Source organism: Rhinopithecus bieti, unplaced genomic scaffold, assembly GCF_001698545.2.
Source record: "Rhinopithecus bieti isolate Rb0 unplaced genomic scaffold, ASM169854v2 scaffold_5982, whole genome shotgun sequence".
NCBI classification, from domain to species: domain Eukaryota; kingdom Metazoa; phylum Chordata; class Mammalia; order Primates; family Cercopithecidae; genus Rhinopithecus; species Rhinopithecus bieti.
The window spans coordinates 1478550-1493083 of NW_016805132.1; the positions used below are offsets into that span (position 1 = coordinate 1478550).

At 39.7% G+C, this 14534-nt stretch overlaps 1 protein-coding gene across 4 annotated transcripts in view; it reads right to left on the reverse strand.

Annotated features, from left to right (window-relative positions):
* SHTN1 (shootin 1) overlaps positions 1–14534 on the reverse strand; it is a 124334-nt gene that overhangs the window by 78721 nt on the left and 31079 nt on the right. For all 4 annotated transcript variants that reach the window (XM_017871255.1, XM_017871251.1, XM_017871253.1 and 1 more), the window contains exon 3: positions 4380–4440. In XM_017871255.1, coding sequence (XP_017726744.1) covers positions 4380–4440 — 61 coding nt within the window. The remainder of the gene's footprint in view (positions 1–4379; positions 4441–14534) is intronic.

Consider the following 14534-nt stretch of genomic DNA (forward strand, 5'->3'; position numbering starts at 1 on the left):
TGGTAAAGAAACAGCCATAAAAGTTGGCACATATGTAGGAAAATCGGTGTGTCCTTAAAACAGATTAATGGATCTAACATTGTGGTTGAAAAGATATGAAAGGGGCTGGGCGCAGTGGCTCATGCCTGTAATCTCAGCACTTTGGGAGGCTGAGGCAGGCAGATCACCTGAGGTCAGGAGTTCAAGACCAGCCTGGCCAACATGGTGAAACCCCTCTATACTAAAAATACAAAGTTAGCTGCCTGTAATCCCAGCTACTTGGGAGGCTGAAGCAGGAGAATCACTTGAACCCGGGAGGCGGAGGTTGCAGTGGGCCGAGAGCACGCCATTGTACTTCCAGCCTGGGCAAAAAGAGCAAAACTCCATCCCAAAAAAAAAAAGAAAAGAAAAGATATGAAAGGTCTTTAGCTAGTTCTCCTTTCACAGGAATCGTCTAGGGAATGCAGCTTTGCTATGTGGTGGTGTTCTTTGTGTGTAGGAGGAAGGCTCAGAGAGAGCTGGCAGAGGATCAAAAATGACATAGACATATGGATAAAAACATTTATCCTGGGAAAAGTATGCTAAGCTAGGGAGAGTAGAGCCCTACGGCCAAACAAAGCTTTTCCTAACCCTTATGCAGCTGTTACCTCTACACTTCAAGACCTAGGCCTAGGCCGGGTGTGGTGGCTCATGCCAGCACTTTGAGAGGCCAAGGCAAAAGGATCACTTGAGGTCAAGAGTTCAAGACCAACCTGGACAACATGGTGAAACCCCGTCTCTACCAATAATACAAACAACAGCCAGGCATTAGGGGACACACCTGTAATCCAAGCTACTTGGGAGGGTGAGGCACAAGAATTGCTTGAACCCAGGAGGCGGAGGTCGCAGCGAGCAGAGATCACGCCACGGCACTCCAGCCTAGGCGACAGAATGAGACTCCGTCTCAAATAAAAAAGACATAGGCCTAGTAGGTAAACATTACAGGGATTTCAGATTTCACCTCAGCACCAAAAGAAACTTTTCTCCACCATTGTCCGAATGTGGAGTCTGTTGTCAAGGAACTAACTCCCTAAAGGTAAATGATATGAACTCTTAATACTGAAGGGCAGTCAGGCACTGGATAGTTTAGTTGATGAGATGGTGGTAGTAGCAACTAACATTTATTGAGCATTTACTACATGCCAGGAACAGTGTTAAGTATTTTTTATACAGATTATCTTTTTTTACCCTCAAATGGTCTATGAAGCAGGGTCATTTATACCAATTTTATTAATGCAGAAACTTGGATTCACACAAACTAATGCTCTTCACTGGTGATAAAAATACTGCCTACTGCCTTCCAAATCTGAAATGCTACCCTCTGCTCAAAAGCCATGAATTATTTATCCTAGATACAGTTTTCTGACAAATATTTAAAGTTTTCTTAGTCCTCATTTTTTCGTTTTTTGGGTTTTCTTTTTGAGACGGAGTCTCACTCTGTCACCAGTCTGGAGTGCAGAGACAAGATCTTGGCTTACTGCAACCTCCGCCTCCCAGGTTCAAGCGATTCTCCTGCTTCAGCCTCCCAAGTAGCTAGGACTACAGGCACGTGCCACCATGCCTGGCTAATTTTTTTTGTATTTTTAGTAGAGATGGGGTTTTCACCGTGCTAGCCAGGATGCTTTTATGTCCTGACCTAGTGATCCACCCACCTTGGCCTCCCAAAGTGCTGGGATTACAGGCGTGAGCCACCATGCCCGGCCAAGTCCTCGTTTTCTCTCCTTTCGAGACTGAGTAAAGAGTTGGCACTCTGCTGTTCTGTGAGTTACCAAGAGAGTAAGCAAAAAAGAATTAGCACTCTGTTTTCCTAACATCCAAACCTCAAGTTAATTAAACACACTTAGCAAAGGTAAAAACTAAATGCATACAACAATACAGACAGTTGTACTAATCTTCCAGTCAATCCTCTCAGGCTTTTTTTTTTTTTTTTTTTTTTTTTTTGAGACGGAGTCTTGCTCTGTCGCCCAGGCTGGAGTGCTGGAGTGCAGTGGCCAGATCTCAGCTCACTGCAAGCTCCGCCTCCCGGGTTTACGCCATTCTCCTGCCTCAGCCTCCCGAGTAGCTGGGACTACAGGCGCCCGCCACCTCGCCCGGCTAGTTTTTTGTATTTTTTAGTAGAGACGGGGTTTCACCGTGTTCGCCAGGATGGTCTCGATCTCCTGACCTCGTGATCCGCCCGTCTCGGCCTCCCAAAGTGCTGGGATTACAGGCTTGAGCCACCGCGCCCGGCCCCCTCAGGCTTTAATTTGAGTTGCTCATAAGGAAAAATGTAAATTTTTAAAACTATCAAAGATATTCAGAGGAAGAGACAAAGAAAGGGAAAAGAGCAAGGGCAGATGAAAGCAGAATTGACATGTTACTTTGAAGATTGATTTTGGGGAATGTTGCTTCTGGTTTTGCATAATGCAGGAGGCAAAGTCCCTATTGCCTACCCAGACCAAAATATTTTATAAGTCCAATCATAAGGAACTTGAACTATTTCCACTGCACACCAATCCACTATCAATAATTCAGGCATATTAACTGGTAACAACACCAATGGTATAACTCTTTAAGATGTGACTCAGAGTAAATACATTCCATAAGTTAAAAAGTACCATATAATTGGAATTCACACATTTGCAAATAAGAGGTATTTCTAGCATAGCATACTGGCCTCCAAAGACAGGTAATATCAGCAAGATTCCCCTTGGATGTTCTCTGTTACAATCAGACACTGAAATAAACTTATTGTTGAAATTTAACCATAATGCTTCATTTGTATAGCTGTTTTACCTAGAATAAAATGTTCTGTTGTGTAGTTACCAAATCAACTCTTTATAAATAATCAAATACCCTGACTGATAGAGCATCTGCAGAACGATGGAGAAAGGCCTTGCTTCCAGGGAAGGGGGTCACTTTCCCTGCTACGGTCTGAGCCTTTGCCTACGACATATTTCCATCTGATCCTTCTGGGTCTGATCAGCTATGTTGTCTTAGGGGATAAATAACAGATTTACATCACATAAAAAAAAAACAGCAAAAATTTGGAAAGTACAGCTTTTGTGGGAATGTGACTTTCTTCAGTGAGAGGGCTATTTCAAACATTCACACTCTTAAAAATGTTTAAGTTCTATGAAGCTATCATTCCTTTTCTCTATTTTTGAACCACATTATAAAGTATAAGTAAGTGACATGTAAAAAGTCATACATATTTCATGTATACAACATGATGAGTTTGGGGAATAATTATACACCTGTGAAACCATCACCACCATCAAGGTTGCATACCTATCCATCGTTTCCCAAAGCTTCCTTCTGCCCTCTTTATTTACTTATTTTATTTTGTAGTAACAACACTTAACATAAGATCTACTCTCTTAGTAAATTTTAAGTATACAACACAGTATTATTAGCTATAGGCACAATGCCGTATAGTGGATCTCCAGTATAATTCCTTTTCTATGAATTAACCTCAGGAACTATTTAGATTACTGTAAAGATGTGTCAGAATACCTGCCATGGCATTATTTATAATAGCTAAAAACCAGGAATAATCTATCAGTGAAAGAATAATTAAACACATTATGGTACTATCCTATAATGGAATACTATAGACAACAATTAAAACTGATGTACAGGCCGGGCGCAGGAGCTCCCGCCTGTAATCCCAGCACTTTGGGAGGCCGAGGTGGGAGGATCACGAGGCCATCCTGGCCAATATGGTGAAACCCCTCACAAAAATTAGCTGGGCATGGTGGTGTACACTTGTAGTTCCAGCTACTCAGGAGGCTGAGGCAGGAGAATTGCTTAAACCTAGGAGGTGAAGGTTGCTGTGAGCTGAGATCTTGCTACTGCACTCCAGCCTAGTGACAGAGCGAGACTCCAACTCAAAATAAATAAATAAATAAATAAATAAATAAATAAAACAAAAAAAAACTGATGTACATCTGTGCTGACATACAAAATATGACCATAAGTACTGTTTACTGAAAAAAGCAGGCTGCAAAACTGAATTCAAAGCATGATTACATTTTTTTACTACACAAATAAAAGACCAACAAGGAATGACTATAAAGTACTAGCATTAGCCTTTTTCAAGGAGCGAACAAGTCATTTTTGTTCTCCTTTAACTTTTATGTATAGTTAAACTGTTTTATAACAAGTACAGGGTTTTCTAACACCCTTGATAAAACAATTATGCTTATTCCATTTCTTTAAAACTTAAAGTGATGCCTGAGCATTTTTGGACAAATAGAAAGAAGTCTTGCTTTCTTGATTGTATGACCAGGATATTAGCAACTAAACAGAGTATGTTTCTACTCACATAATCCCCAACATGCTATATGTGTTATAATAATTCCACTGAAATGCTTACGTACTTTTCTGAAATTCTTCCAGTTTTTTAACAGCTTCATCTCGTTCTTGCCTAATTTTGTCACACTGAAATGAGAGAGGTAAACAAATGTTAAACTTCAATCATAAATTTTAAGTTTGAAAAGGCAAGCAAGAGCAAACTTACAAACAACAGCAATTTTCTGAAAACAAAACAAAATGTAAAACCTTTGAAAAGCATCAATGGTGATACAGAACTGGTACTGCTCAGCCAGCATGGTGTTTGTGCCATCTGTATCTGGCCAGTTTTCTCAGACCTTCTAAGATATGAGTCACCTTCCTGCTCATTATCTCCTCAGTAACAGCTCAATTTAACATCCTTGAGTTAAAATATATTCATGATTTAAGAGAATGTTTGTACCTCTTTTTATGTTGGCTAATGCCGTACATAGTCACTCATCTACAGGTCTGATTCCAAACAGTTTCAACTATCCAGAACATTGGTGCATACTTGGGAGGGAATGGAAAGACTACCGTGGGCCAGGCGTGGTGGCTCACGCCTGCAATCCCAGTACTTTGGGAGGCCGAGGCAGGAGGATCACGAGGTCAGGAGTACGAGACCAGCCTGGTCAAAGAGACCAGCTTGGCCAACATGGTAAAATGCTGTCTCTACTAAAAACACAAAAATTAGCCAGGCGTGGTGGTGGGTACCTGTAATCCCAGCTACCTGGGAGGCTGAGGCAGGAGAATTGCTTGAACCCAGGAAGTGGAAGTTGCACTGAGCCAAGATCACACCATTGCACTCCAGCCTGGGCAACAGAGTGAGACTCTGACTCAAAAAAAAAAAAGACTACTGCATGAGGGCAAGAGACAGCCACATGGCACACATTCTCACCCAAGAAAACATGATCCATGTGTCCTCAGAATTCTGAATAGAGGAAGGTACCAAATTAAAAGGAGAGAAGATAAAATATTCCACACTAAGCACATCATCATTTATATAAACTGATTTTTAATTTAAAAAGCTGAGAGAACTCACTGAAAAGACTTTGGGAGGCAAGACCATAAAAGGCAAAAATAACCATTAGAGCATAAGGACCTTTTAGGGTACCTGGTATAGAAACAAGTATCTCCAGTATCGACAGGCCCTGGAAGCATTAATGAATTTTTTTAAAAAACCTAATGTTTATTATCACAAGGACTGAATTCAGTATATCTTGAATTTCATAAAACAGGGATATATAACAAGATATTCACCACAAGTAGCTAAAACATTAGAAAGTAATTTCTAGCTATTAGAGTAGTAATTTAAAATGTAATATCTTGGGAACACCTTACTCCCTAAGAGTGCCTTATGAATAAAGCACAATTTTAAATTATATTTGATTGCTAACCTGCCAGATAAATATATTGGAATTTCATCCCTTTGGATGGTCTTAATTCCAATTTTCAACAGCTAAAAAATTATGATGTCAGATGTGAAAAATCCAGATTAAAACAATGAGATATTCTCACCTATTGGACTGGCAAAAACTGAAAACAATCTGATACCGGGAGACAGGAACTCTCCTAGACCACTGATGGATGTGTCAATTGGTATAATTACTTTGGAAATAAACTTCTATCAAAATTTAATACATACTTTCCTATGACTCAGCAATTCTACTTTTTGATGTATATACCCAGAGAATCTCTAGTAATATATAACATATACAAAAATGTTCCACATTTTTAATAATAATACATCATGGTATGTTCATATACTACACTACAGAGCAGTGAAAATGAATGAATAAAGCCATATGTATCAACATATATGTTAAAAACCATCATGTTGGCTGGGCGCAGTGGCTCAAGCCTGTAATCCCAGCACTTTGGGAGGCTGAGGCAGGCAATCATGAGGTCAAGAGATCAAGACCATCTTTGCCAACATGGTGAAACCCCGTATCTACTAAAAATACAAAAATTAGCTGGGCGTGGTGGCGCACGCCTGTAGTCCCAGCTACTCGGGAGGCTGAGGCAGGAGAATCACTTGAACCCATGAGGCAAAGGTGGCAGTGAGCCAAGATCACGACACTGCACTCCAGCCTGATGACAGAGAGAGACTTTGTCTAAAAAAAAAAAAAAAAAAAACAAAAAAATCATTTTGAATGAGTTGCAGAAGATATATCAGATATATCAAATAATATCTTACATGCACAAAAGCATCTCATATATTTATATATGTTTTATGATACATCTAGTATATATAAAAACATGAAATGAGGCCAGGTGCAGTGACGCATGCCTGTAATCCCAGCACTTTGGGAGGCAGAGGCAGGCAGATCACGAGGTCAGGAGATCGAGACCATCCTGGCTAACACAGTGAAACCCTGTCTCTACTAAAAATACAAAAAACTAGCCGGGCGTGGTGGCGGCACCTGTAGTCCCAGCTACTCAGGAGGTTGAGGCAGGAGAATGGCGTGAACCCGGGAGGCGGAGCTTGCAGTTAGCCAAGATCATGCCACTGCACTCCAGTCTGGGCAATAGAGCGAGACTCTGTCTCAAAAAAAAAAAAAATATGAAATGAGAAGAAATATATAACATTTATGACAGTAGTTGTCTCTTAGGAGACAGGGAGGGGGATGGGATGAGAAATGGTGAGAACTTTCAGTTGTATCTGCTGCATTCCTTGTTTTTGAATTTCAAGGGAAGTAACAGCTCTGTGCAATGGGTATTTGTTATACTATCCTCTGCCCTTTTCTGTTCTTTCAAAATATTTTAAAAATAACAAAGTAAGAAGCTTGCAGTTCAGTTTTCCCCTTTAGTCGCTAAAGAACCACTGAAATGTCATACTGTCCCTGCTCATATGGGTAAATGTATTCTGGCAAGAGAACATGAAGCAAGTACACAGTGTTAAATTAGCAAATCTGGTTACTAAATCCTGACTCAGGATCCCCCATCCAGTCAAAATGAGTTAGGCTGGACCTAACTTATTTCCTAAAGGAGAAGGCATTTCTTTGATTAAGGTTTTCCTGTGGCAACCCCATCCTCTGTAAAAAAATAATAATAATTCTGTCTAACACAGTCTGTAGTTCCAGCTTAAACCAACAACATTTATGATTTTTTGGTGTTTAAAATTCTAAATAGCAGAGTTCTAAATTCACATATAGGCTTTTCTTAGCTCCTTCCTCAACCCAAGGGGACTACATTAGACATTGTAACCCTTAATGATAGGAGACGTCTGGCCAGCGGTTTCAGGAATGTTCCTGTCATTTTCTAGAATGGGCTTCTGTTTGCTCTGGACTTCCCCACCACCCCTACCAGTCTGTCTACCTTCCTCCAACAATGCACAGTATAGCATAAGGCACAAAAAGAAACCTAGTTCCCGACTAGGCTCAAACTCCTGAGTCATGATTGCCAAGTGAAATATACCTGGTGCTTTACTTTCAAATTAATTTAATGTTTCTTAATCTGGCATATCTGAAAAATGTGAGATGTCTTGTAAAAAACTGTCTCCATGTAAAATCTGGTACTTGGGAGTGTTGCTCCCGACTTAATGTCACTTGGTTCCCTCTATATAGCTCTCAAAGCTCTACCTAAAGGAATTAGAGGTTTATTCAATTCTTGCTTCAGTCAAACAGCCAGAGTTTTTAGTGAGACTTTGAATGACAAAAGCATTAAACAGGAATGGTGCTCTATCTAGTCAAATCTGAAAAAGGCCACCAGTTGACATCATACACAACCACTAATGCGATGCATGACAATTTTAGGTAGGCTTGTACTAGTTGCCCAGAAGAAACACATTAGGTCCATGCTCTCTGCTATTAAGGCCCAGGGAGACAAGCTCAGGTTAATAACAGGTCTCAACATCAGTTTTATTCCAACATGCAGGTAGCCCATTTCTATAGTCCAGCTATATGTGTTCACACTAATCCTATGGTTATCATCAGCAGATTCACAAGCTGTCTCCCATCCCCAGCTGTGTTCTATCAGGGGTCTTCATGTTGCTTTGCTTTCTATTTTCTGCAACCACATTATGCTAGAACTGGCAGCCACAGAATTTACCATCTGTTATGCTGAAAGGGGTGTGAGTTGGGGGTGGGGAGAGTCTACACATGCTGCAAATGCAGCTTACTTATTCTGAACCAGAACTGAGCAAAATATGGAGGATGTACGCATTTACTAAAAGCAGAAATCCAAACACCCACTTATTTCATCTTTTTAGGTGAACCCAGAAAAAAAACTTGCAAATTTTCTCTCATTCTACCAACAGAGGGAAGTCAGCCAGGATTACGGGCCTTTTTGGAAGAATGTTTCATCTTTACACCACACAGAAGCCCCTCACCCATCCCACCCCTTCCTCTACCCTGCTCACGCAGCTGCACCATTTGTAAAAACTGCTTCTTTTTGTGTGAGAATTGCTCATGAAGACTTTGCAATAGCAACAGATGTTCTTGGGCCTACATCACTTAATTATGATGCCCAACGATTCTCTGCAGCTCAAGGCTGGGGTAGAACCCAGTGGCACAACTGCTGGCTCATGTAAGCAAGCTGGATAACATTACATCTACTCTAGAGTCTCTATTTGGCTCTTTATGAAGGGATGAATTGACCAGAGGTTGGCCTTGCTGGTTTTGAAAGCCCTTAATATTAGAAGCCTTGGTTATTTTCCAGATCTCTTCCTTGAACCTCATTCAGGCAGATACCTGGCTTCTGAAACTAAACCAGGATTTCTGAGGATTGGCAGACTGACTTGCAGAGAAATACCCTTTCCAGTGTGAATTAGTATCTTCCTCGCACCACCCACTCCCCAAAATGGGCAGCTCAGTTATTCATCCCTCTCTCACATATTCATCCAACTACCATCAACATTAAAATGTCTGCTTCAAAGGGCTCAGCAGAAGTACAGATAACTGATATAGACACCAAGACATCTTTATATTCTGTTGTACGTATATGTTACGCAAGAAAAACCTCAACATTCTGAATTGTATCTAACTTCCACTAACATAAATATTCATGCTTGTCTTCCTGGTGCACAAATGCATCAGAGGGTTGCTAGCCTATACATAGGGCAGTTCGGGGCCCAAGAAGTACATATATGCACCGCATATGCACAATACCAAGATAGGGGACAAGCTATATGTAGGCAAGTACATTACAGTTGACTGAATCAGACTTTTAAGCAAGTATCTACTATAATCATTGAATGTCATTATTTCCTTCCTCTGAGAACTGAACAAATTTATACAGCCTCACACAGCCCAGCCACCATGTTAAACACTGGGCACAATACATGAACACAATAGACAATGTGTTCTCACAAAAACTTATGATCTACCACGAAAGATCAACAAATGAAGTAAGCAATTCATAAGGACCCCCGATATAATGTGAGAAATACTGCCAAACCAGAAATGAACAAAGTATGTACCCATTTCCTAAGGAACGTACAGCAGAGGCTACAACGCCACTAAATCTGAAAAAGTTTAACGCTACACCATTTTTCTTGAAGTTCATTAATGTCCAGTTACAACAGTTAAAGATTTAAACATGCCCAGCATCAGAACTGTGTGTAATTTACCTGTTTACCTGTTTTAGAGTCCTCGGCATACAGTGAAAGGACGGACTATCAATTCATTTTTAATAGTAATCAACGATTCTACTGCTCCACCTGTGTAAGTCTGGCTAGCACTGTGCTTTCTGGATTTCTACACTCTTATCCGTAAAGAATACGACACATTAAATCATTCCCACTAGGATGGAATTCCTTTCACTCTCTTTCTCTTTTGGTGTTCTTCTTTCTTCCAATTCAAAGTTCTTTCCCTCCAATTTTCACAGGCAAAAAAGAAGTGGTAGCTGCCCTCAAAGCTGTCTTGCAGCATTCCCCAAATTCTAGGTATTGTGTGTTAGATGGAAACACATGTCATCAGAACAGAGATCCTTGCTCTTTGTTTCTAGATAGATTGCTGTTAATAAGAGACTCATTTTCACTTTCAAACTGCTAAGTAATTACTTTTTCTCTGGCACAACCACTTGCCACTCTGTCTCAAAGAAACTGCATGTATGTGGATGTATTATGCATGAACAGTTAGCATAATGGATGCATATCTTGCTCTTTAAAGTGGCTTCTTTATTGATTTTTTTTTAAATAAAATACTTTGGGACCTTCATCTCTGAATATTACACAAGAGGAAGAAATTTCAACAATAGACAACTGAGCCAAGATGCAAACAGTATCATATATCCTGCTTCTTGAAACGTAAGTCTTGGAAAGTGTCCGTCTCATTCTCTTTTCATTCATTGTTCCTGGCAAGCTGACAGAACCGCCTGATGCACTGTTACAGTAGCTCACCCAAACGACTTCTAATCAGCCACTTAAACATTTATGCATTTCAAAACTTGATCTCAGAACATAATACTAAACATAAATACTTACTATTTAAAGGCAGACATTCTTCTATTATACAGATTTCCTTCTTTTTATGCACTCTCCACACACAGCCCCACCCCCACCACTCTGAGAAACGTGAAAGCTATTCCATTCAAAGCTCAATGACGCTTTTCCCCCTATATAGGAAAAAAACCCACACGATTATGACAAAGATCCTGAGTGAGTCATAAGAGAATGCCCTTCAATTGTGGAGGCATGACTAACATTTGAATATGGTGATTGCTACACAAGCAAAGTAAACCATTTTATTTGGTTGACTGCAAAATATATAGTCATCTATTTTCCATACCCCAAAATATAAATTTGAAGAGTTGTTCACCTCAGTATGATAGGCTCTTACTTTTTCACACCCTGCTAAGTCCATTTAGAAAATGGGCAAAAAATAATGGAAAGTAGCTAGTAGCACTACTGCCATAATCCCCGTTCATCTTGATGTTAAGAAAAGATTCATTGTGTTTACATTTTAAGGCAACCCACACCATTTGCTTATACTCTAATATTTTGATAATAATAAATTTTGCTTGATAAATGTGATACATACATAAAGAAATATGCAGATGTCTTATTACCAAAAAGGCAGTAAATTCTGTTGTGAGAGAGAGAAGACTTTGAAAAACCTAAGTGACATTTATTAAGCCAAGCATTCAAGACTAATAAAAGTTTATCACATGGAAAAGAGTAGGAACCTTGTCTTTTTGTTCTTTGTCCATTGCCCAGCCATGCTCTAGGCAATCACTCAGAGCAGCATAATTGATCGTGGTTACTTGTCAACTTACTTGGGGTCCTCATTAGAGTGGTTTTACTCAAGAGTAGGACCTTCATATATTTTTCTTTATAACCCAGTACTCAGAAGGCATTCAATAAAAAGTTTTCCCTTCAAAAGAACTTTCCTTATAAAGTCAAACAGACTAACTCCATCCTCAAAGTCACTGATAAAAAACATAAAAGAGTCAGCAGTTTCCCTAAAATGGAAGAACGGCAAAAAAAAGAGAAAAGATCCATTAAAACACTGGTCCATTCCCCCTATCCCAAATTTCCTGCTTTTATCCTTGGGATGCATTATGCCAGAATCTATACGTATATATACGAGTACACACATACATATATACACACATATGTGAATGTTTTGACATAAGATTGACTTGGTATTTATATTCAACTTTCAGTTTTTCAACACAAACCAATAGTTGGTAAAGACAAATGACCCAGAAAAGGATCAAGTCTGATAATTTGCTGTGGAAAACTCATGCACTAACAATACAGAATCAGAAGCAAGTTAAGACCTTGGTGGAAGAAGAGTCAATAAGCTCCCACTGTTCACCTGCTTCTAAAAGAACATCTTGCTCAGAAGACCCATGTTTGAATCTAGACTCTGCCATTATCTGTGTAACAATGGGAAACTCACTCAAACCCTGTGGTACTGTTCTCTCCTCTGTGAAATGCAGTGGACACACTGCTGTTTGGAGCATGAGACAGGGATTATGAGAGAGCATGGATGTCCTATAGCAGCTTCTTACTCCATGCAGCCTCTGAACAACTGCTTTCCCTGAAGAACACCATGTCAGACCACTTGTCCCAACACAAGAGACTCCAAACAGGGCAGGAAAAGATCTTACTAAAGGAATCACATCCACAACCTCCTCCCATTGATAAGGTTCATGGCCTGGTGACAAAGATAGTAGACATGTGGAAGGGAAAAATACCTTGCAATTTATTTATTTATTTTTTGCTTCCTCTGTTCATTCTAAATTTCCCTACATCAAATTAACCATGGCAAAAGGAGTCTTACTTTAATTTGCTGTCCCTGAACAATTTAACTGCACTCTGGTTTGGGGCCACGAATGAAAGGACGGCCATATGTATTTGCTGATGTCAACTGGACAAAGCTCACCCAGCCAGGCACAAGAGAGTGCTTTCCCAGAGAAAATGCTGTTCTCCATTTACCACCTCAGGAACTAAAGCTGCTTTTACTCATTCTACACTCTATAAAAGGCTTTTATTATATGCTTCCCTCCTTTGTAATACAGCCCCCCCTTTTTGAGGAAAAATCTGCAGTAATAAGCAAGCTAGTCTTTTAACAGAAGATAAACAGAGTGCAATGAACTTAAAACCACTCTACTTTGTTTTACCCAACCACACAGCATTCCATATTGCTTTCATTTCTTTTCTTCCCGTTGCTGTTAATATTTTTAAAGAATTACAACAGAAGCAGGTCAATAATGTCTACAGATGTCATGAAAGTATTAGACCATACTCTATGCAGAGAAACATGTAAACACTTAATGGGCTGAGGTAATTTATAATCCTCCTTTTACCAAATGCATTTTACCTACAATTCCACTTGCCTAACGGATGATTCACTTAAAACCTCACTGCAGAAAGTGGCTGTCAGTTAAACAACCATCATCTCCAGCAACAATAGATGTTTACAGAGCGTCTACTATGCATTTTTAGGGCACTGCTAGGTCTACATGTAAGCAAGGATTAAAGAAGAATAAATAAAAAATTTAATCTTCTTCCTCTTACATTATTCATTTGCTTCTATCATCCTTCTTTCTCTATTTTATGAAGACACCTGTTTGCTTTCCCTCCTCTTACCTTCTAGGTTAAGTCAAAGAGTGCTCCTGAATTAACCCCTCCAACTTGCTTTGTTCTTCCTGTGGGTCAGAAGCAGCTATGAAAGAGACTCAATGACTGATATCATCTCAGCCTCTTTGTTCTCCTAGAGCTGGAAAACAGCTGAGTATCTTAGAGCAAGATGCTCAAGTTATCCAGCCTAAGCATTACCCACTAGTTTACTTTGGAATTTTGGGGCATCAGGAGCCCAGGATCTAAGAACAACCTCCTTACCTGTTTATGTCCTCAGGACATTTGTGATTTTGCACGGTTATAGGGCTGGAATTAGAAATCTTGCCAAACTACTATTTTCAATGAGTTTCTTATTCTGTGTGTGTGTGTGTGTGTGTGTGTGTGTGTGTGTGTGTGTTTTGAGACAAGATCTCACTCTGTTGCCCAGGCTGGAACACAGTGGTGCAATCATGGCTCACTGCAGCTTCAACCTTTAGGGCTCAAGGGATCCTCCTGCCTCAACCTCCCAAGTAGCTGGGACTACAGGTGCATGCCACCATGCCTGATTAATTTTTTAACTTTTTTGTAAAGATGGGGGTCTCACTATATTGCCCAGGCTGGTCTTGAATTCCTGGTCTCAAGTGATCCTCCCACCTCAGCCTCCCAAAGTGCTTCTTACCATATTATGTATGTATGCACCAGCCCCTTCTAACATGGATGTTTTTATCACCTCCACCTACCATTCCCTGAATGACCTGATGAAGGCAAGAGAAGAAACTTAAGATTTCACAGAACACCAAGGATTTAGTTACAAATGAGCAAAGGAGCCTTAAAACTGGTGAAAAATAATGATCTAAAAATCCACTATAATCTGCTTTGAACTAGAGTACTTAACATTAATATCACCAACCATACTACAGCTATATAGGTGGCAAATTAATAGTGAAAAAGTTAAATATAATTCTACAGAGCCCAATAAGGAATCCCAAATATCTCATACATTTTACAAGTATTTAGCTTGCTGCCAGTTTTTATTATAGCTCTTACTCGGAAATTTTAAAAATGAGGTTTCACAATTTATAGCAGTGATGGCTATCTTCTTCCTTAATATCGACTAAGAACCTGTTTTACTAATTTTCGACCAGGGATATTATGTTCTGAAATATTTGGCCTACCCAACAAAGTAATTTTTTTTTTT